Source organism: Trachypithecus francoisi, unplaced genomic scaffold (assembly GCF_009764315.1).
Source record: "Trachypithecus francoisi isolate TF-2019V2 unplaced genomic scaffold, Tfra_2.0 Lachesis_group20, whole genome shotgun sequence".
Taxonomy (NCBI): Eukaryota; Metazoa; Chordata; class Mammalia; order Primates; family Cercopithecidae; genus Trachypithecus; species Trachypithecus francoisi.
This window is the reverse complement of record NW_022681466.1, coordinates 15052709-15073188: the sequence shown is the minus strand read 5'-3', so window position 1 is coordinate 15073188 and position 20480 is coordinate 15052709. Positions and strand designations below refer to the sequence as shown.

At 52.5% G+C, this 20480-nt stretch overlaps 1 protein-coding gene and 1 long non-coding RNA gene across 3 annotated transcripts in view; one reads left to right on the top strand and one right to left on the bottom strand.

Annotated features, from left to right (window-relative positions):
• Window positions 1-48: 48 nt before the first annotated feature.
• LOC117066856 lies at window positions 49-20079 on the top strand. Its single transcript, XR_004430527.1, has 5 exons — window positions 49-139; window positions 4793-5926; window positions 10941-11280; window positions 17281-17382; window positions 19988-20079. It is a non-coding gene; the product is annotated as an uncharacterized LOC117066856 (long non-coding RNA).
• The window catches only part of MAP3K14 (mitogen-activated protein kinase kinase kinase 14), a 53962-nt gene continuing 34320 nt past the window's right edge, over window positions 839-20480 (bottom strand). For both annotated transcript variants that reach the window (XM_033182666.1, XM_033182667.1), the window contains exons 7-16: window positions 12104-12233; window positions 11765-11896; window positions 11143-11247; window positions 8710-8873; window positions 8065-8215; window positions 5076-5429; window positions 4772-4878; window positions 4219-4363; window positions 2841-2941; window positions 839-2494 (exon numbers count right to left, since the gene is read on the bottom strand). In XM_033182666.1, the coding sequence (XP_033038557.1) occupies window positions 2330-2494; window positions 2841-2941; window positions 4219-4363; window positions 4772-4878; window positions 5076-5429; window positions 8065-8215; window positions 8710-8873; window positions 11143-11247; window positions 11765-11896; window positions 12104-12233 (1554 nt within the window). In that variant the 3' untranslated portion in view covers window positions 839-2329. The remainder of the gene's footprint in view (window positions 2495-2840; window positions 2942-4218; window positions 4364-4771; window positions 4879-5075; window positions 5430-8064; window positions 8216-8709; window positions 8874-11142; window positions 11248-11764; window positions 11897-12103; window positions 12234-20480) is intronic.

Sequence of the window (20480 nt, the reverse complement as noted above, 5' to 3'; positions counted from 1 at the left end):
GGGCGGGCGGGCGGGCGGGGGCGGCCCGATTGAGGTGTCCTCTGAAGGCTGCGGGCCCGAAGCCAGAACCCCTCTCCAAAGACCTCAGGAGTGGGGTTCGCGCTTCCGCTGCGGGCCCAGAGCAACAGGCAGCCGGCAGGTAAGGTTGACTCTGCTGGACCGGACTTGCACCCGCTCTGCACGCCAGGGGCTCAGGGCTGCCGCCCCTTTCGTGGTCCCGGGGCCCTTCCAACAACCGGCTAAACCAACCCAAGCTGCGCGCACACACACTTGTGCACACAGGGAGTGTGGAGCCACATTCGATAAGGCATCACGTGTGCCCCAGCTCCATGACCAAGGAACTCAGCCACAAGGGCATCCCTGGCCCCATCCAGGGCTCAGGAGGCAGCGGAAAGGGTTGAGTCCAGGCCTCAAGGACAGGAGGGGAGGGTGGAGGGCCTGTGGTGTGCATCCAGCATCCCTAGCTGGTCAGGGCCCAGAACCCATCCCTATTTCCCTTCTGGTGGTAGGGGGCTGCCTGACTTGGGCAGTGGCATAAAGCATGCAGGCTTTGTCATCCGCCTCCTCCACCCTTCAGCCTGGCAGTGTTTGGCGAGGGACTTCCCTGATGCCACTGGACAAGGCATCTTGCCTAACTGGTCTGAATGAATAGCCCAGAGGTGGGACTAGAAGCACCCACTGGGAGTGGTGGGAAAGCACCCCACTCAAGGGCTGAAACAGTCCTTGTCCAAAACAAGGGGGACTTGAAAAGATCTCACCAAGAAGGCAGAGAGGCAGTTGTTAGTGTCGTGAGGTTCAGCAAGCCGGCAGGCAAGAGAGAGGACACCGATGGCCTGGAAACATTTGTCATCACCCCAAACTTTATTGCTTACAAAGAGTTCTCTACAACCCACACTCTGCAGTACCAACGCTGCAGTTCTCTATGTGCTGGGGGCCGGGGCTGTCTCCCCGGGAGCAGTCTGGCTGGATGTGGACAGCTGGACAAAGGCTGTCTTGGCAAGACGTGGGGATAAGCTTCTCCCAAGGAGTCTCGGCGTCCCCCGCCCCAGGAGGCTGAGGCTAGCTGACACCCCCCTGACAATTCACAGCTGACTTAATGCTACATGAGTCCTGAGTAGCTCCCCTGGGAGAAGAGGCTAAGCTGGGGCAATGGGGAAGTGGGTGCTATTAGAGAAATCTGGAAGAGGTTTGAGGAGTCACATGCATGTAGACAGCTCAAGACTGTCCCTTCACCCCATCTCCTGGCCTGCTATGCTCCTACAGAGTCACTGACCTGCCCTGCCAGAGGGCAGCCATGAAAGTGCTTTGAGGTCATCAGAGTGCAAAGTGCCGTCGGCAGTACCCTCCGGCCCGGGGCAGGGCAGGGTGAGTGTTCGTGTGAGCTGTGCTCTGGGGGGCCCGCACGCTGGACACTGACAGTGGGGCTGGGGTGCTGGAGCGTCTCCGTATGCTGCTTTCCTTAGTATTGATCATGTCCATCTACAGACCGTTCCTGTCAGGCACATCCTGCATCACCCTTCACCTTTACAGATGAGGGAAGAGCGCCAGCGAGTCTGGGGCAGTGCTGGGCCCGAAGGGGCTCAGGGTCTGCTGCTCTGGGGAAGAGTGGTAGCCAGCAGCAAAGGGGCACGTGTCTGGGGACTGAGAACCACTTCACTTACACACCTTCTTTGGTCCTTGGCTGAACCAGAAGTCAACTCAGGACCTGTGTTGCAACAATCTGAAAAGTGTGGTGTATTCTACCAGGGAGCCTTCTGGGGTCAGGCATTCCTTTCCCCTACACCCGGAAGGGATGAGCTGGCCAGGCGAGGCCGGGCAAGGGGGTCAGAGGCCTCCCGTTAACCTACGGGTGGGCATACCTGCTGACCTGGTTGTGCACTGAACCTGAGTGTGGGCCCTTACAGACTCGACACCCTCACACCAGCCTGGAGGGTGAGGGGCCGAGGGGCTCGCCCACCCCTTCTGACCCAGGCTGGAAGCTGCTCTCCCCTGTCTGCCAGCAAATGGTCACTGATCCAAGTGGGCCAGGCCAACTCAACTGGAGCAGGGCAGAGAAGATCCTGTTTGTTTCCCGAGGGAACTCCTGCCGTCCTCCTCTGTCTCCTCACGTGGCTGAGTGTTTTCTCAGCAGGGTGGGGCAGGACTCAGGGGGGAAATCCCGGGAGGCGTTCTGCTTGCCCCCACCTTGCTGCTCCCAGGCCCTGGTCCCACTGCTGAGCCGGGGGCTGGCAGATCCCTGGGGGCGGCTGAGCCTGTGTTTCAGGGCAGCACTGTGCGCCGAGCAGGAAGGCTGCTTCCGGCAGCGTGGAGCTGGCAGTGGAGGGTGGGGTTAGGGCCTGTTCTCCAGCTGGCCATGCTTGACCCTCCAGCTCCAGGCGAAGCTGCCATCAGGGGCCAGCGTGCACTGCAGGTCGATGCCCGAGTCTGGCACCTCCATGTCATAGCGAACAGGCTGCCCATCTTTGGTCACCAAGCTGAAGGCTGCGGCTGGGATCTAAGGGTGGAGCAAACCAGTGGGCTGAGATCATGGCATGGGGCTCAGAAGCCACGTAGAAAGGTAAGGACATCTCCCTCCAGCCAGACTGGCAGCCCTAAGGGCACTGTCTGTTTGTCATTCCACAGGACTCAAGAGAATCCCACCCAGCCCAAGTGTGGGTCTGGAGGACCTCTCCGTCACCACTGCCAGTCTTGCTTTGAGGCCCTGGGGGACGTCGAAGGCCAATTCCAAGTATTCCCTAGAGTGCCATTCTACTTCTTTGAAAGCCTTCCTCCTGGAGGGTGGGGCCAGGTGCACTGGTTTCTGGGACTCTGCCGGTCAAGAGCGTACCTGCCCCCCTTACCTGGCTGCTGATGCCAGTGGCGATGTCTCCCACTTTGACCCGGTGGAACTCCCGGATGTGCAGGTGTTCACCATTGAGAGACTGTATTTGGACTTTCACACCTAGAAGGCGGGCAAGGTGACAGTCAGGAGAGCGGCTGCTGGCTCTCCAAGGACCAGGGTCCTGGCAGGGGCTGAGGGAATGTTTTTGTTAAAAGTCACTCTGCCCTTAATGTAGAGGGGAGCAGGTGTGGTGTGATGAAGCAGCAGAGATAAAGTTTAGGCTGGTCTAAGCACAGCTGCGTTTTTGTTTGTTTTTGAGACAGAGTCTCACTGTGTTGCCCTGGCTGGAGTGCAATGGAGCAATCTCAGCTCACTGCAGCCTCTATCTCCCGGGTTCAAGTGATTCTCCTTCCTCAGCCTCTTGAGTAGCTGGGATTACAGGCATGCGCCACTACACCCAGCTAATTTTTATATTTTTAGTAAAGATGGGGTTACACCATGTTGGTCGGGCTGGTCTTGAACTCCTGACCTCATGTAATCCACCTGCCTTGGCCTCCCTAAGTGCTGGGATTACAGGCGTGAGCCACCACACCCAGTCACAAAGCTGCATTTTATAAGAAAAATAAAAAATTCAGGCTGGAACAGCCCTCATGTTATATACACCTGCTAGTTCTTCCTGGCCGCCAGCACCTGGGATCTGGCCTGGGCGTTGCTAAGAGCTGGGGTTGGCTCCTATGGGGAAGTAGTATCTCAACTTGGATGCACAGCAGAAAGGAACTGAACACAAAGATCCTCAAATGAGATTATGGGCAATTTAGATTGTTCCCCAGGTTGAAGTGGCCTCTGGCTAGCGATGGGGGCCTGCTGCCATGAGTCACACTTGCCCTGGAGAGCAGGGCACTCCGATCTGATGATGCCCTTGTTCTAGCAAAGCCACATCATAACCTATGCAATCAAGCTTGAAAACGAAGGAATTTTACGTTGTCTTCCTCATTTGACCTCAGCTCTCAGAGGGGGTTCCTTTGGCTGAGTTTCTGATTAAAATGCTCATGGGTCCTGTTCCTTTTTCCCTTTAGAAGAGATTAATTGCTCAGTTTCCTGACTCCAGGTCATGAGCGACTGCTCTCCTCCCCAAGCTGGGGGAACCTTCTGGGACTCCATCAGCCGCCAATGAGGGCATAATGGTCCCTCACTGCCCAATCAGGAAAGGCTCGTGGGTGATTGGGACCTTTGCTCGAAACCCAACTTACTGGCCAGGAACCTCAAGTTCTGGGACCAGGCACCCTCCTCCCTCCCACTGTGCCAGGGGAGGGGAGACACAATCCCTCAATGGCTGTCTAGCTCCAGGCAGATCAGCTGCCATGGGGGCTGCTGAGCAGGTGGGAATTGGACTGTACCATTGAAATAGCTTGGGGTGTCGGTGGGCCGCCCCCGGGCCAGCACCATGTTCCAGCTGGAGCTTCGAGCCTCAGCCTGGCTGCTCCAGGAGTGTACGCCTGAGCTCAGGGTGTCCCGCGAGCTTTGAGAGGCCTTTGATGGGTTCTGAAACAACAGGATTGGGTATGGACTCAGGGCCCTGGGCTCCAGGATCCATCTCTGGCTTGGGTCTCATTTGAGGAAAAGGGGCACTGCTCATGCCCTCAGCTGGAGGAGGGTAAGGGTTGCCTCCATGGGGGACCAAGGCCTGCCTCCCCATTATCTCTGGTGGCAAAACACATTCCCTAATCCCAGAAGGGTAGATTCCCATGGTTTCTCTCACTCTGAACCATGACCACCTCCCCCAACCTAGTGAGGACCCCTACCAGAAGGAAGGGGTGACCCCCATCACCCTCCCTTTACCCACTACTTGCAGAGTCCATTCACTAGCTGGATGCAAAGCTATTTGCTCTGTGCCAGGACCGGGAGAACCACACCCCTGGAGCCATGGCTGCGGGGCCACAACTGACTCACCTTCTCGCTGTCATCCGACAGGGAGAGGCTGTCGATGCTGAGGCACGAGAGAATTTGTTCCTGCTCCTCCAGAGAAAATGGCTGGGACAGGCTGTTCAGGAATAATTCTGCAGGGAAAAGTGGAAGATGGCTGTGAAAGACTGGGAGGAGGCTGGCTGTCTTTTCAGGAGTTCTTCCTGCACAGTCTGTAGAAGCTGAGCTGCTGGGGAAGGGGCTAGAAGAAAGCCCACACCGCAGGTAAGGAGAAGCGCCGGCCTCCGCGGCCAGTGCTCAGGGCCCCAGCTGCAGCCATGGTTGTCCATACCTATTTCCAGCTGCTGCAGTTCCTGCTCTGGGAAGGTTGCTTTCCGCTCTGGTGAGCTGGGGTTTCTGGCAGGCGCTGGCTCCAGGGAAGACAGAGGTAAGGGTTCCCACATTCCAGACTCCTCCTTGCTCAAAGTCAAGGGAGGAGACTTGTTTGGCTCTGGGGGCTCTGGTGGGAGAGGAGGCTGGAGCTTAGGGGCTCTGCCTGTTGTCTCCTCAACTGGCCGAGGCGCTGGGGCCCTTGGCGAAAGCTCCCTCGGCTGGGCATGGAGGGTCTGGTGATAATTGGCTTGATTTGGTGGTGGATGTCTTGGTTCTTTATATTCTCCCCTCCAAGGGCTCTTCAGACCTCCCACTAGAAAACAGAGAGAACAATGGTGGGGGGAAGCGTGCTGTGCACAGACAGCAGTCCAGGCAGGAGCGGCCTCTCCTGAGAGCAGAAGGGCTAGAGGCGAACAGAGGGGAGGACTTGCCCCAGGCCACCATGGGAGGTGACTTCAGAGGGCAGCATGGTGGTCTCCACAGGAGACTTCCTCAGTAAGATGGTCCCAGTATAACAGGGATAGGACTGGATTTCTGTCTTTAATTCCGTTTTCCTTCTAGGTGTCAGCAGCAAATTGAAAAACTACAGAATCAGTTCCAGAGGACTTTGTTAACAAGAAAGAGACGACTGAAAAAAGCCCTGGGGCTACACCAACTCAAGAGTTCTCAGGCAAAGTGGCGTCCTGGACCTGCCATCTCTCCTACCCCGTCCTCAGTCAGTACTTCCCCAGGCACCGTTGGTTCTGGTGTGGGGCAAGTTCAACCCTGGGACCACCCTCATCCTTATAACTACCAGCTGTCTTTGGTGAGGTGCAAGATCTCTCTGGTTTTATTTCATTTTCATTCCTATAATCACGGCCTTTTTGTACCCATCCCTCAGGTGACGTTCTATTGTGTTTGATGTATCATTTTTGATTGTGTTGTGTTCTTGCAAAATGTGTGTTGTTTTATTTATCGATTTTTATTTTTGTATTTTTTGTTTTTTAAAGAGACGAGGTCTCACCATGTTGCCCAGGCTGGACTCCAACTCCTGGGCTCAAGCGATCCTTCCACCTCAGCCTCCTGAGTGGCTGGGACTACAGACGTGCGCCACCATACCTGGCTATTGATCAGTTTTTAGTTTACCAAACATTACCATCTGGGTCCCATTCTGTGTCGGGTTCTCTTTTCACTCGGCACCATGGCTTTAGGATCCATCCATGCTGCTCTGTGAACACTGAATTGCTTTAACTGCTTGGTGCTCCATGTGGCATCCTCTTTTGTGTCTCTGTCCTCCCAATGAGGGACCCCATTGTACCCTACTCCCCTCCCACAAAGTAAGCTGTAGTGCGCATCCTCAGGCGTGTTCCCATATGGATCTGTTGGCATTCCTTTGTCAGTGCACCCAGGGGTAGAGGTCCTCGGTCTCAGTCTGTAGACATCTGCCCGAGTGCAGCCAGGTGCTCTCCAGAGTGGGCAGCCTTGTCCACATGCCCATCAGCAGCACCTGAGGGGTCCCAACAGGCCCACATCCCATCAACTTTTTGCTTTTTTCCAGTCAAATGGCTCTCAAGTGTTACCTGGCTTTATTTATTTTTTGAGTCAGGGTCTCTGCTGCCGAGGCTGGAGTGCAGCGGTACAATCGTGGCTCACTGCAGCCTCGACCTCCCAGGCTCAAACAATCCTCCCACCTCCTGAGTAGCTGGGACTACAGGCACATGCCACCGTGTCTGGTTAATTTTTAAATTTTTTTTGCAGAGAAAGGGTCTCGCTATGTTGCTCAGGCTGATCTTGAACTCCTGGCCTCAAGTGATCCTCCTGCCCCAGCCTCCCAAAGTGCTGGGATTACAGGTGTGAGCCACTGCTCCCGGCCTCTCTTTATTTTGTATTCTTGGATTCCTAGCGAGTTTCAGCCCCTTTTACACATCATAACCCTTGTGATATTAGTAAACATATATTTCATCTTTAACCCCAGTTCTGGCACATAACTCCTAAAAGCTTTAGTCTCCAAAGTGATCTCTTTCTGTGTATTAATGGATTGACTGAAGGCTGGCAGCCTCTAGGTAGCTTCAGGATGGAGGCTGGTCATCCGAGAGACATAGGCAGGATTAGAGGGCTGGGACTTTCATCCTACCATCCCACATACTGGGAGGGAAGGGGGCTAAAGGTTAAGCTGTTCGCCAATGGCCAGTGGTTTCATCAGTCATGCCTTTGTAATGAAGCCTCCACAAAAACCCAAGAAGACAGGGTTCAGAGAGCTTCTGGTAGCTGGGCACGTGGAGGTTCCTGGAGGGTGCCAAGCCCTGGAAGCTCCGCGCTCCCTCCCACATGCCTTGCCCCATGCATCTCATTTGTATCCTTTGTAATATCCTTTCTAATAAACTGGTAAATGTAAGGAAGTGTTTCTCTGAGTTCTGTGAGCCACTCCAGCAAGTTAATCGATCCCAAGGAGGGGGTCATGGGGTCCCTGATTTATAGCCAGTTGGTCAGAAGCACAGGTAAACATGTGGGCCTGAGACTGGCATGGGTAGGGGGCACAGTCTTGGGGATCAAGCCCTCCTGCTGCAGGCTCTGACGCTACCTCCAGGTAGATAGTGTTAGAACAGAACTGACTTAGAGGACACCCAGCTCGTGTCTGCTGCAGAACTGATTGCTGGCTTGGTGGGGTGGAAATCCCCACACATGTGGTCACAGGAGTCTTCTGGTTGATTGTAGTTGAGTGGGAGAATGGAAAAAGCACTTCGAGTTCGTGTGTGCATCTTCTCTTTCCCATCTCCTGAGTGCTGCCTCTGCGTCAAGGCGTGGTACTGCCACAATCTCCCAACAACCCCGAGGCTGCTGCACCCCCTACTCCAGAGGGGGAAACTAAGGCTCTGAGGGGTACCTTGCTCTGGACCTGCGGCCACCTGTCTCCTCTGTCTACCTGTGTCCTCTGCCCCCCGGGGCAGCCAGCGCAGGGCTCCTCCTACCTTGCTGTAGTGCCCGGTTCACCTTCCCTGCCAGCTCCGCTGCAGATGCGCGGTGGACGGGCTCTTTCTTCAGTCCCTCCTGGATGGCCTGGGCTGTGAGAGGGGCACAGGAGGGTGGGATCTCCCTCACAGGCGGAGGCTCGCTGGCAATCTGGGGCGCAAAAGACAACAGGTGAGGCCTGCCTTCCCTCATGTCCTGATACCCGGCTGTTATTGCTCTCTGTGCAGCTCCCGCCGGCCCCTGCTGCCACTGTGCTGGGGTCTATCACAAGGAATGGAGGGGTCTGGGCTACAGTGAGGGCACTTTTCCCAGGACAGGGACAAATGGAGCCGGTAAAACAGGCCAGAGCCAGGCAGCAAGACGCCCATAGCTTCCAGGCCTGGCCCGTTAGGAGGCAGGTGGATGGGGCCCAGGGTATGGACAGAAGGAAGTTCTCACCTGCCATGAACTTGGTGAGCCTCCGCAGCTGGATCTCCCTTTGTACCCCCAGATTTGGGTGGCAAGTATTTGAATTAGGATCCCACATGGATGACCAGGCCTCCCCTTGCTCCAACTGCCACCGCAGAGCAGCCCCTCAAGCCTGCGGCCCGGGCCCCAGGGCCCTGCAGCTCCCCATGTTGGCCATGCCGGGTGCCGTCACCGACCTTGAGGCAGAGCGGCCCTCGGAAGAACTGAGTCCAGGGGTGGCAGCCGTTGAGCATGTGCAGCATCATGCAGCAGCTGCTCCAGACGTCCACCTTGGCGTCGCAGCGCCTGCCCAACACCACCTCCGGAGCCATGTGGGTCTCTGTGCCAGGGATGTAGTCCCCTGAGAAGGCGGATAAGACATAAAGTCACCTGGAAAGCTGATGGGCAGGAGCCTAGGCAATGGTCACCCCAGTTAATCCTCGGGGTATCTTAAATTTGTCACTGTTAAAGTACTTTTTATTTTATTATCTTTTTCGTTCTTTGAGACAGAGTCTCGCTCTGTCAACCCAGGCTGGAGTACGATGGTGCGATCTTGGCTCACTGCAACCTCTGCTTCCTGGGTTCAAGTGATTCTCCTGCCTCAGCCTCCTGAGTAGCTGGAATTATAGGCATGAGCCACCATGCCCAGCTAATTTTTATATTTTTAGGAGAGATGGGGTTTCACCATGCTGGCTAGGCTGGTTTCGAACTCCTGATCTCAGGTGATCCACCCACTTCGGCCTCCCAAAGTGCTGAGATTACAGGCATGAGCCACTGTATCCGGCCATGTTAAAGTACTTTAAATACAGAAATAACATCTCCAAGTCAAACTTGTAGGGAGGAGCTAGGTGGGGACTCTGCTGGGAACTTGTACCAAGCAATAGAGCATCCATGATATGGACTCTGCCCTTTGGACCAAACCCTTAAAGTGTTTTTTGAAAACAGGGCAGGGGCTGGACATTACAAATTAGGTTGTAGAAGGTTAATTACTGGTATGATGTTCCTGAAATACTAGTAAGTGAAATTTAAAAATCATAATAGAAAACTTATTTGCATAAAAGACTGAAAGGTAGATGGCAGATGTGAACAGTGGTTTTTTTCCTGGTGATCTGTATTTGTAATTTTTGTTTAGCTCTACTTTCTTCAAAAGATACTAGAAAAAAGGGTCAGGCTCATGCCTGTAATCCCAGCACTTTGGGAGACTGATGTGGGAGAACTGCTTAAATCCAGGAATTTGAGACCAGCCCGGGCAACATACTGAGACCCCATGTATATCTACAAAAAATAAAAAAAATGAGCCGGACATGGTGGTGCATGCCTGTGGTCCCAGCTACTCATACTCAGGAAGCTGAGGTGGGAGGATCACTTGAGCCAAGGAGCTTGAGGCTGCAGTGAGCTATGAGTGAGCCACTGCACTCCAGCCTGGGTGACACAGCAAGACTCTGTCTCTAAAAAATAAAAGTTAAAAAAAATTAGAAAAGATACTTTTTTTTTTTTGTAACAAGAAAAAGCCCACTAAAGTTATTTTAAAAGGGCTTAAAACAACACGGGTGGAGGTCAAGTGTCCACATTCAATTTACATCTTCAGAATTACCAACACAGTCCTTCAACAACACACAATCATATACTTCCCAAAGATTCTTTTTCTGTTGGTCAGAATGAAATCATTTTATCCTTAATTCTATAAATGAAAAAAGCAGGGCACAAAATTGTGTTATAATGGCGCTAACTAGACACAGGGAAAACAAGAGCCTGGAAGGAATTATCTAAAATATTCATGGTTCGGTCGGGCGCAGAGGCTCATGCCTGTAATCGCAGCACTTTGGGAGGCTGAGGGGGGCGGATCACCTGAGGTCTGGAGTTTGAGACTGGCCTGGCCAACATAGCAAAACCCCGTCTCTACTAAAAATACAAAAATTAGCTGGGCATGGTGGCAGGTGCCTATAATCCCAGCTACTCAGGAGGCTGAGGAAGGAGAATTGCTTGAACCCGGCAGGCGGAGGTTGCAGTGAGCCGAGATTGTGCCACTGCACTCCAGCCTCGGTGACAGAGTGAGACTCCGTCTTAGTGAAAACAACAAAAAAATTTGTGATTCTCTCTCTGGGTAAGAGGAATGGTGAGAATTCTGTTCTCCACCTCTTTTATATGCTTAACTCTATACTTCACAGTGGGCATGGATTATTTCAATAATCAGAGGAGTTAAAGAAAGATATTTCACTGGCTTTAGAGACCAGGCCCCTTGGTCAGCCTATCCACTGTGCTTCCAGCCAACTGTGCTCAGAGGCGCAAGAGAGCTGGGGTCACAGGCTGGCAGTGCACTCCCCCGAAAAGGCCAGACAAGAGGCGGGGGGAGCCATGGGGCCTCCAAGGCAAAAGGCCTGGGACCTAGCGAGAGTCAACAGCCTTTCCCTCTCTTCCCTGTGTACAGGAGCATCAGCGATGAGCACCTGACATCCATGATCGCATTTCCGCGTAACAAAGAAACCCCCGATAATCATCCAGACTGGGTGTGGGGCTTAAACACACAGGTGGACCTAAGTGTTCACATCTCAATTCCCATTCTGGAAAGCATGGAAGGCATTTGGCGAATGAATGCACTGGGGGGCACAGCAGTTGGTGGGGGGCCTCACCTGTGAGCAAGGACTTCCCCAGGCCATCAGGTTGAAGACACACAGCATGGCCAAAGTCGCAGAGGGCTGCATGGCTCCCATCGCTGGACAGGAGCACGTTGTCAGCTGCCAGGCCGCCCCGGGGAGGAAGAGGAACAGGTGAGTCATGCTGGGTCCCAGCCCACCCTGGCTCGGTTTGGCCTGCCCTCCAGTGACGTAATTTTCTGGCTGACCCTACGTGGCAGCTGCTGCTTCTGATTAGTTTCATTAGTTGTGGAGGAAGGGAGGAGGGTATCAGTTCAGGCTAGAAGCAGACAGGATCTCTGAGGGCAAGGGGACAGGAGCAGGGTTTACTCTGGGGAACGCTGCCACTCTGCTCGCGTGCCCCAACCCCATACCAGGGGTCACCACTGGGTGGGAGCTTGACCTTCGGTTCTCTGTGGCCACCATCTACCAGAAACTACAGTGCTTGGCTAAGGGGTTGGAGAACATCATTCCCCTTCCTACAGGCAGAGTCCTGTCAGCCTGACTCAGGGCCTGCTACTGGAGATGACCAGGCTAGCCCAGAACTGAGAGGAGATCAGGCAGGATGGTGTGAGAGAAGAGCCTGCTGGGGACCAGGGCCGTGGGGCCTGGGCCTTACCTTTGACGTCCCCATGCAGAATCCTTCGTGAGTGGAGGTATTCCAGCCCCTCCAGGGCCTGGCCCAGGTAGTAGAGGGCCCGGTCCTCTGGGAGACAGCCCTGCTCCTTGACCAGCTGGCCCAGGGAACCACCTAGGAGAACAAAGGCCAGGCTATACCTGGGACTTGCTCGAGCCTCCATGCCAGCCAAGGGCAAGAGCACAGGGCAGGTGGTGGAAAGCAGGGTCATGGGGTCAAGAGGTTAACAATGGATGGATCAGTGACCAAGGCCAACTTGGGCAAGACTCAGGGGGGAACCTTTGGCCCTGAATTTGGAGAGAGTGGGACCTGGCTCCTTACCTTCCAGCAGCTCCATGAAGATGTTGACCCAAGGCCCTTCCCTCACAGCTCCATACAAAGGGACAATTCTGGGTGAGGTCAATCCTGCACATGCCATCAGTTCCTCCGCCCGAAATACTTCCAGCCGCACCTGCAAGGGCCCAGAGGCAGCTGTGAGACAGACAGGATGAGGGAACCAGAGCTGGGTCCCTGACATCCTGTCAGGACCCTGGTGCTCCACACACAGAGGCTACTGACGTTTCCAGTGGCTATGCAGGGGCCTGGGGGGCCTGCTGGACCCTCAGAGCCTAAATATCCCGTGCCCTTGGTATCAGGAGCAACTTCCTGAACTTAATTAAAGTTCTGGAGTGCTGCCCATGTGCAAAAACAGCCGCATAAAAACTACATTCCGGGCTGGGCGTGGTGGCTCACGCCTGTAATCCCAGCACTTTGGGAGGCCGAGGTGGGCGGATCATGAGGTCAGGAGATCAACACCATCCTGGCTAACACGGTGAAACCCCATCTCTACTAAAAAATACAAAAAAAAAAATTAGCCAGGCGTGGCGGCAGGCGCCTGTAGTCCCAGCTATCGGGAGGCTGAGGCAGGAGAATGGTGTGAACCTGGGAGGCGGAGCTTGCAGTGAGCTGAGATCATGCGACTGCACTCCAGCCTGGGCGACAGAGCAAGACTCCGTCTCAAAAAAACCAAAAACAAAACCAAAAAAACTACATTCTGGCCGGGCGCGGTGGCTCATGCCTGTAATCTCAGCACTTTGGGAGGCTGAGGCGGGTGGATCAAGGAGATCAAGGTCAGGAGATCAAGACCATCTTGGCCAAAACCCTGTCTCTACTAAAAATATAAAAATTAGCTGGGCGTGGTGGCATGAGGCTGTAATCCCAGCTACTCAGGAGGCTGAGGCAGGAGAATCGCTTGAACTCGGGAGTCAGAGGTTGCAACGAGCCGAGATCGTGCCACTGCACTCCAGTCTGGCGACGGAGTGAGACTCCATCTCAAAAAAAAAAACAAAAAAAAAAAAACAAAAACCACCCCCCGCCCCCCAAAAAAACCAAAACCCTACATTCCTCATCCAGGCTGCTGGCACGCTGTCCGCCCTCAAATCTGCCAAACGTAGAACATTTTTTCCTCCAGCTAAATGTCTGGGCGATTTCTAGGATGTGGGTCCTTTTGCTTATCACCATCCATGTCTACTCTCAGAAGCTGGGCTTCTGACTTATCTGATGGTCAGGAACCAAGATTTGGACTCCATTGGGTGCATTTTGTTTTTCTTTTCTTTTTTTTTTTTTGAGACAGAGTCTCGCTGTGTCACCCAGGCTGGCATACAGTGACGTGATCTTGGTTCACTGCAACCTCCGCCTCCTGGGTTCAAGCGATTCTCCTGCCTCAGCCTACCGAGTAGCTGGGACTATAGGTGTGTGCCACCATGCCCGGATACTTTTTGTATTTTTAGTAGAGACAAGGTTTCACCATGCTGGCCAGGCTGGTCTCAAACTCCTGACCTTGTGATTCGCCCGTGTCGGCCTCCCAAAGTGTTAGGATTACAGGCATGAGCCACCGCGCCCGGCCTCAACACTTTTTTAAAATCTTGTAATTATTTGTTTCTTTCCCAGAGGACTAAAACATCCACATAGACAGAGCAGTGTTTATTCTATTTGCAGCTGTCTCCCAGCATCTGGGAACATAAGGAGGCTTCTGCGGAGGGGTTTGGCCAAGGGCACTCCCACTGCCGACTGGCAGGTCTGGGATGATCCACTCCTTTCGAAAGGGACCAGCAACTTGGTGGGAGGAAATAGCCCTTGGATATAAACATCGTGGGCTTAGATCCTGGCTCAGCCTTTTAAAACAAGGCAGCAGACTTCCCATCCACGTGTTTCCATATGCAAACAGCAGGGACAGTGGTATCTGCTCCTGGGTAGAGCAAGGATTTGGAAGGATGGTAACTGACACCAGGCCTGGCAACCAGTGGGCACTCAGGAAGTGCTAGCTCCCCAATTCCTCCAGCTCACATCAGAGAAGCTGGTACTTAGACTGACACTTAGACTTTTTTTTTGAGACAGAGTCTTGCTGTATCGCCCAGGCTGGAGTGCAGCGGTGCAATCTCAGCTAATTACAACCTCCGCCTCCTGGGTTCAAGCAATTCTCCTGCCTCAGCCTCCCGAGTTGCTGGGAGTACAGGCGCCCACCACTATGCCCAGCTAATTTTTCATATTTTTAGTAGAGACAGGGTTTCACCATGTTGGTCAGGCTGGTCTTAAACTCCTGACCTCAGGTGATCTGCCCGCCTTGGCCTCCCAAAGGGCTGGGATTACAAGTGTGAGCCACTGTGCCCAGTCTCTTAGACCTTTTTTTTTTTTTTTTGAGACAGAGTCTTGCTCTGTCACCAGGCTGGAGTGCAGTGGAGTGATATCTCAGCTCACTGCAACCTCCACCTCCTGGGTTCAAGGGATTCTCATGCCTCAGCCTCCCGAGTAGCTGGGACTACAGGCACATGTCACCACACCCAGCTAATTTTTGTATTTTTCGTAGCGGGGTTTCACCATGTTGGCCAGGCTGGTCTTGAACTCCTGGCCTCATGATCCGCCCGCCTCGGCCTCCAAAAGTGCTGGGATTACAGGCATGAGCCACTGCGCCCGGCCTCTTAGACTTCTTAATGGACATGCCCTCCTTCCCGGCTGCTGCCGGTTCTCAAGTAAGCCTTGAGTGGCATCGCCAGGGGGCGCTGGCACTAACAGAACCAGCTTGGAAGCGATCTCCACAGACTTGCTGACTTGGCAAACAGCTCTGACACTGTGGGGTTTTTGGACTTTTGCCTATCAGTGGAAAATATCACCCTTCTGGTTCCCTAATATCTGGTTTGACTAATCACCTCCTATGAACTTTGACTCTGCAGTGTTTCCAGCTCTAAAAAGCCTCTGAACCTGAGTTGGAACTAATTCAACAACAGGACTTGTTAGCAAATGTTTTCAGCCTAACCAACCCCAAACTGAGCTGAGGCACCCCGGGGCACTGCAGAGAACTCAGAAGGGTGCCAAATGGATATCTGACATTTGAGGGAAACAGCCACAGCAACATCTGCTGGACACCACACGAACTACTTGCTCGAGACAGTTCAGTGTCAAAGTTTGATCACGTGACATTCCCTTTGCTAATGTATCTCTATGAAGCTAGGTTTTTGGAGGTCACTGTGATTAAAAGTACTTCAAGGAGAAAATGTGGGAAATGAAGGTGGTGGTGTCCTATCTGATTTCAAGGGTTGAGATGTGCAACAAGGCATACATCCCATTAATAATCCGGCTGTTTGGAAATGGAAGGACCCTTTTTCTTTCAACTTATGTGTCGCTTTTCAAATGGCTACTAAGTTGTTAGGATAAAGACTTATTTGACCTCATTGCTTCATACACAGATCTGTTGGGTATTTGTTTTGGCCTGGGTTGCCCTGAAACAATGACTGAGATATTAACAGGGCTGTGATCCAAAAGAGTTGGGGAAACTTGGCTTTAACTTTGCAGAAATCTGTAAGTCCTCTTAGAGTGTCCTGTCCATGCTAAAAATATTTCCAGTTACCCAGACCAAAGAGGGTAGGAGGAGATACTTCAAAACACAAGGTGCTTTAGAAGTCTGTGCCAGCGGAGAAAGCAGCCCAGCCTTCCAGGCCAAGCTGGCTGCCCGTGTGGCCACTCCTCCTCTCTGAACTTCCGTGTTCCTCATCCGTAAAATGAGGGGGCTGGACTGTGATGAGGATATTCATGAGAATTACGATCTAATGCCCACTTATCATTTCCCAAGCACTGGTAAAGCCCTTTCTAAGCATTAGTTATTCAGATCTTACAATAGCCTGTAAGCTGGTGGGATCATTATCCCCATTTTATAGATGAAGAAGCTGAAGCCTGGGCAAATAATTTGCCCAAGGTCACTGTGTATAAGAGATCACAGCCGGGCTTTTACTCGGGTAAGCCTGACTCCAGAGCTGCCAGCTACTCTGCCTCCTGAAGGCCTTTCCATGCTGAACTTTCTTTTTCTTTTTTTTGAGATAAGGTCTCCTCCCTCGGTTGGCCAGGCTGGAGTGCAGTGGCACAATCACAGTTCACTGCAGCCTCAACCTTCTTGGGCTCAAGTGATCCTCCCATCTCAGCCTCCCAAGTAGCTGACACTATAGGCGCCATGCCCAGCTAATTTTTGTATTTTTTGTAGAGATGGCGTTTTGCCATATTGCCCAGGCTAGTCTTGAACTCCTAGGCTCAAGTGATTCTCCCACCTTGGCCTCGAACATGTTGAGATTACAGGTGTGAGCCACTGTGCCTGGCATCCATGCTAATGTTTTAAAATACAACCAGGAGCGAGTATCCCCGGGGGGAAGCACTGTCAGCAATGAGCCAACTGCCCGATCCAGAAGCCACTTCCCTCCACTCAACTGCCTGCACGCTGGACACTGGGAATCACTTTTTCCTCCTTGAACTTTCCTCTTGTTTTCTTTGGTATTCCTTTTTTTTTTTTTTTTTTTTTGAGATGCAGTTTCGCTCTTGTTGCCCAGGCTGGAGTGCAATGGCATGATCTCGGCTCACCGCAACCTCTGCCTCCTGGGTTCAAGTGATTCTCCTGCCTCAGCCTCCTGAGTAGCTGGGATTACAGGCATGCGCCACCACGCCCGGCTAATTTTTGTATTTTCAGTAGAGATGGGGTTTCTCCATGTTGGTCAGGCTGGTCTCAAACTCCTGACCTCAGGTGATCCACCTGCCTTGGCCTCTCAAAGTGCTGGGATTACAGGCATGAGCCACCACACCCAGCATTCTTTGGTATTCTTTTTTTTTTTTATTTTTTTTGAGATGGAGTCTCACTCTGTCGCCCAGGCTGGAGTGCAGTGGCGCAATCTCAGCTCACTGCAACCTCTGCCTCCCAGGTTCAAGCGATTCTCCTGCCTCGGCCTCCCGAGTAGCTGGGACTATAGATGCCCGCCACCACGCTCGGCTAATTTTTTAGTATTTTTAGTCGAGACAGGGTTTCACTGTGTTGGCCAGGATGGTCTCGATCTCCTGACCTCATGATCTGCCCGCCTCGGTCTCCCAAAGTGCTGGGATTACAGACATGAGCCACCGTGCCCAGATTGTTCTTTGGTATTCTTATCTGTTTTGTAACATCAATAAAAAAAGGCATAAGAGCAATTCTATAAATTCTTTTGCAGATTCCAGGAACGTAAACTGTGTGAAAGGGACTACCACAGTACTGTGCACAGATGTCCAGTGAATATTAGAGGGTCCCGCCTTATTTTCTCAGCACCATCAAGGTATTCTCCTCTGATCCTTGTGCTATTTTCCTTCTAAACACGTGTCCAGGACTGAAGGCTGCTCACCTTTACCCTAATATAAATGTCTATCCCCCATTACAACTAGGGTTCCTTCAGGTCAGGCCTGTGGATTTCACATCTTTCCCCAGCCCCTGCACAGTGTCTGTCACAGAGCAGGTGCTTGGTGACAGCTGGGTTGACTTGGCCAGGGTCACATTATCCCAGATCAGCGGCAGAGCCAAAGCGAAGCTCCCAGAACTTCACACTTGAGCCAGATGTTCTAAAAGGAGTGATTCTTAACCCTTTTTGGGCTACAGACCCCTTTGAGCATGGTAAATGATATGAATTATTCTTCAAAAATGTGTGATTGCCCATACATGCAGCACACAAACACTTTTTTTTTTGAGACAGAGTCTTGCTCTGTCACCCACGTTGGAGTGCAGTGGCATGATCTTGGCTCACTGCAACCTCTGCCTCCCGGGTTCAAGCAATTCTCCTGCCTCAGCCTCCCGAGTAGTTAGGATTACAGGTATGCAGCATCACCCGCAGCTAAATTTTTTATATTTTTGGTAGAGATGGGGTTTCACCATGTTGGCCAGGCTGGTCTCGAACTCCTGACCTCAAGGGTTCTGCCCACCTTGGCCTTCCAAAGTGCTGGGATGACAGGCGTGAGCTACTGCACCTGACCGACAAACATTGTTTTGAATGAAGTTCCTAGACTTCATGGATCCTATCAATCCACCACTGACTAGGATAAGAACTTCTACATGGCCGTTAAAAAGCGTAAGAGAGTTGTATATGTGCCAATAAGGAAATCTGTCGTGATATATTATTGCATGACAAAAACATGGTACGGAATAATCGCTAGAGTAGGATCCCATTTTTTATGGGGTTGGGGGACAGGGTCTCACTCTGTTGTCTAGGCTGGAGTGCAGTGGCATGATCTTGGCTCACTGCAGCCTCTACTTCCTGGGCTCAAGTGATCCTCTCACCTCAGTTGCCCGAGTAGGTGGGACCACAGGTGTATGCCACCATGCCTGGCTAACTATTATTTTTTTTTGTAGAGACAGGGTCTCTACAAAGAAGTGCTAGAATTATAGGCATGAGCCCCACACTGGCTGATCTTTTTTTTGTTTTTTTGAGACGGAGTCTCACTCTGTCACCAGGCTGGAGTGCAGTGGCACAATCTCGGCTCACTGCAAGCTCCACCTCCTGGTTCAAGCAATTCTCCTGCCTCAGCCTCCTGGGTAGCTGGGACTACAGGCGCCCGCCACCACGCCCGGCTAATTTTTGTATTTTTAGTAGAGATGGGGTTTCACCATGTTGGCCAGGATGGTCTCGATCTCCTGACCTCGTGATCCACCCCCCCCTTGGCCTCCCAAAGTGCTGGCTGGGATTACAGGCGTGAGCCACAGGCCCGACCTGATCTTACTTTTTTTTGAGACGGAGTCTCGCTCTGTCACCCAGGCTGGAGTGTTGTGGTGTGATCTTGGCTCTCTGCAACCTCCGCCTCCCTGGTTCAAGCAATTCTCTGCCTCAGCCTCCTGAATAGCTGGGATTACAGGTGCCTGCCACCATGCCCAGCTAGTATTTGTATTTTTAGTAGAGATGGGGTTTCACCATCTTGGCCAGAGGCTGGCCTTGAACTCCTGACCTCGTGATCCACCTGCCTCAGCCTCCCAAAGTGCTGGGATTACAGGCGTGAGCCACCGTGCTTAGCCCTGATCTTACTTTTAATTGCAAATATAGGCTCATTATAAACTAATTCAAATGATACCAAAAAAAGCAAAAGTCCCCATTTCCCAGTCCCATTCTAAGAGGTAAATGCCCTTTGACAGAAATCTTTTCAGACTTTTAAAATTTCTTTTTTATTTCTATTTTTAACTTTTTGGTAGACATGTGATCTTGCTATGTTGCCCAGGCTGGTCTCCAACTCCTGGCCTCAAGCAGTCCTCTTACCTCAGCCTCCCAAAGTACTGGGATTACAAGCATGAGCCGCTGTACCCAGCATGGACTTTTTATGCGTATATAAACAAGTCATTGTTTCTTCTATTAAAATAGGATCCTGGTGGGGCACAGTGGCTCACATCTATAATCCCAGCACTTTGGGAGGCTGCCCAGGAGTTTGAGTCCAGCCTGGGCAACACAGTGAGATCCTGTTTCTACAAAAAATAAAAAATTAGCTGGGTGTGGTGGTGCGTGCCTGAAGTCCCAGCTACTTGGGAAGCTGAGGCAGCAGGGTTGTTTGGGTCTGCAGGGCTGAGGCTGCAGTGAGCTGTGATCATGCCACTGCACACCAGCCTGGACAACAGAGCAAGATCCTGTCTCAAAAAAAAAAAAAGATCAAACAAAAACCTTAAAAAAAAAAAAAACTGCATCAAACTCTGGACCCATGGCCAATCAGCATCTAGATCAGGATGTTCTAGAAGGAGGACGAAGGGAGTGCTGGCACCGCCACGTGACATCTCACATACTGGATTCTCCCCAAGAAGCATTGGGGGGGCACAGACTTACTCTGACGTGGTGTGCGGCCTGACCTCTGATGCTGCGCCCACCTCCCGGTCCCCACTCCCTCATCAGGGAACTGTTTCTCCTGCTCTTCCAGATGAAAACCCTTAAGGACACCACTGCCTTGACGGAAAGGAGGGGCTGTCTGCCCAAGCAGTGGCAGCTGTGCGGGCTGCCGAAGCGTCATCCCCACTGTATTCTCCGGGGTGGGAAGGAAGCGGTTCTGCGAGTGGCCAGCTCTGGTGGGCTTGAGCTGCAGCTCTGGTGCTGAGAAGTCCACGTCTTGTGCTTGGAGCTTTTCCAACTGCCTTGCAGTGGATGGGAGGGGCGAAACATGGAGTATGTATCCTCTTCCACTATATTAGGGTTGTTTACCTTGTTGCCTGGGAAGACTCTGAGGCCCTCAGCAGGGGAACAGCTGAGAAGCCCAGTGACTAAGCTCCCAGCGCTGGGTGCGCGTCTCTTCACACTCTCACGCTCTCCTCCCACCACCTCTCAGGAGGGACAGCTGAGCCTTCTCCGGTAGCCTGGAGAGGGGAACTGCAGCTGAGCAGGCCAGGCGTGTGGCCTTGGCCTCCAAGTGGAAGACG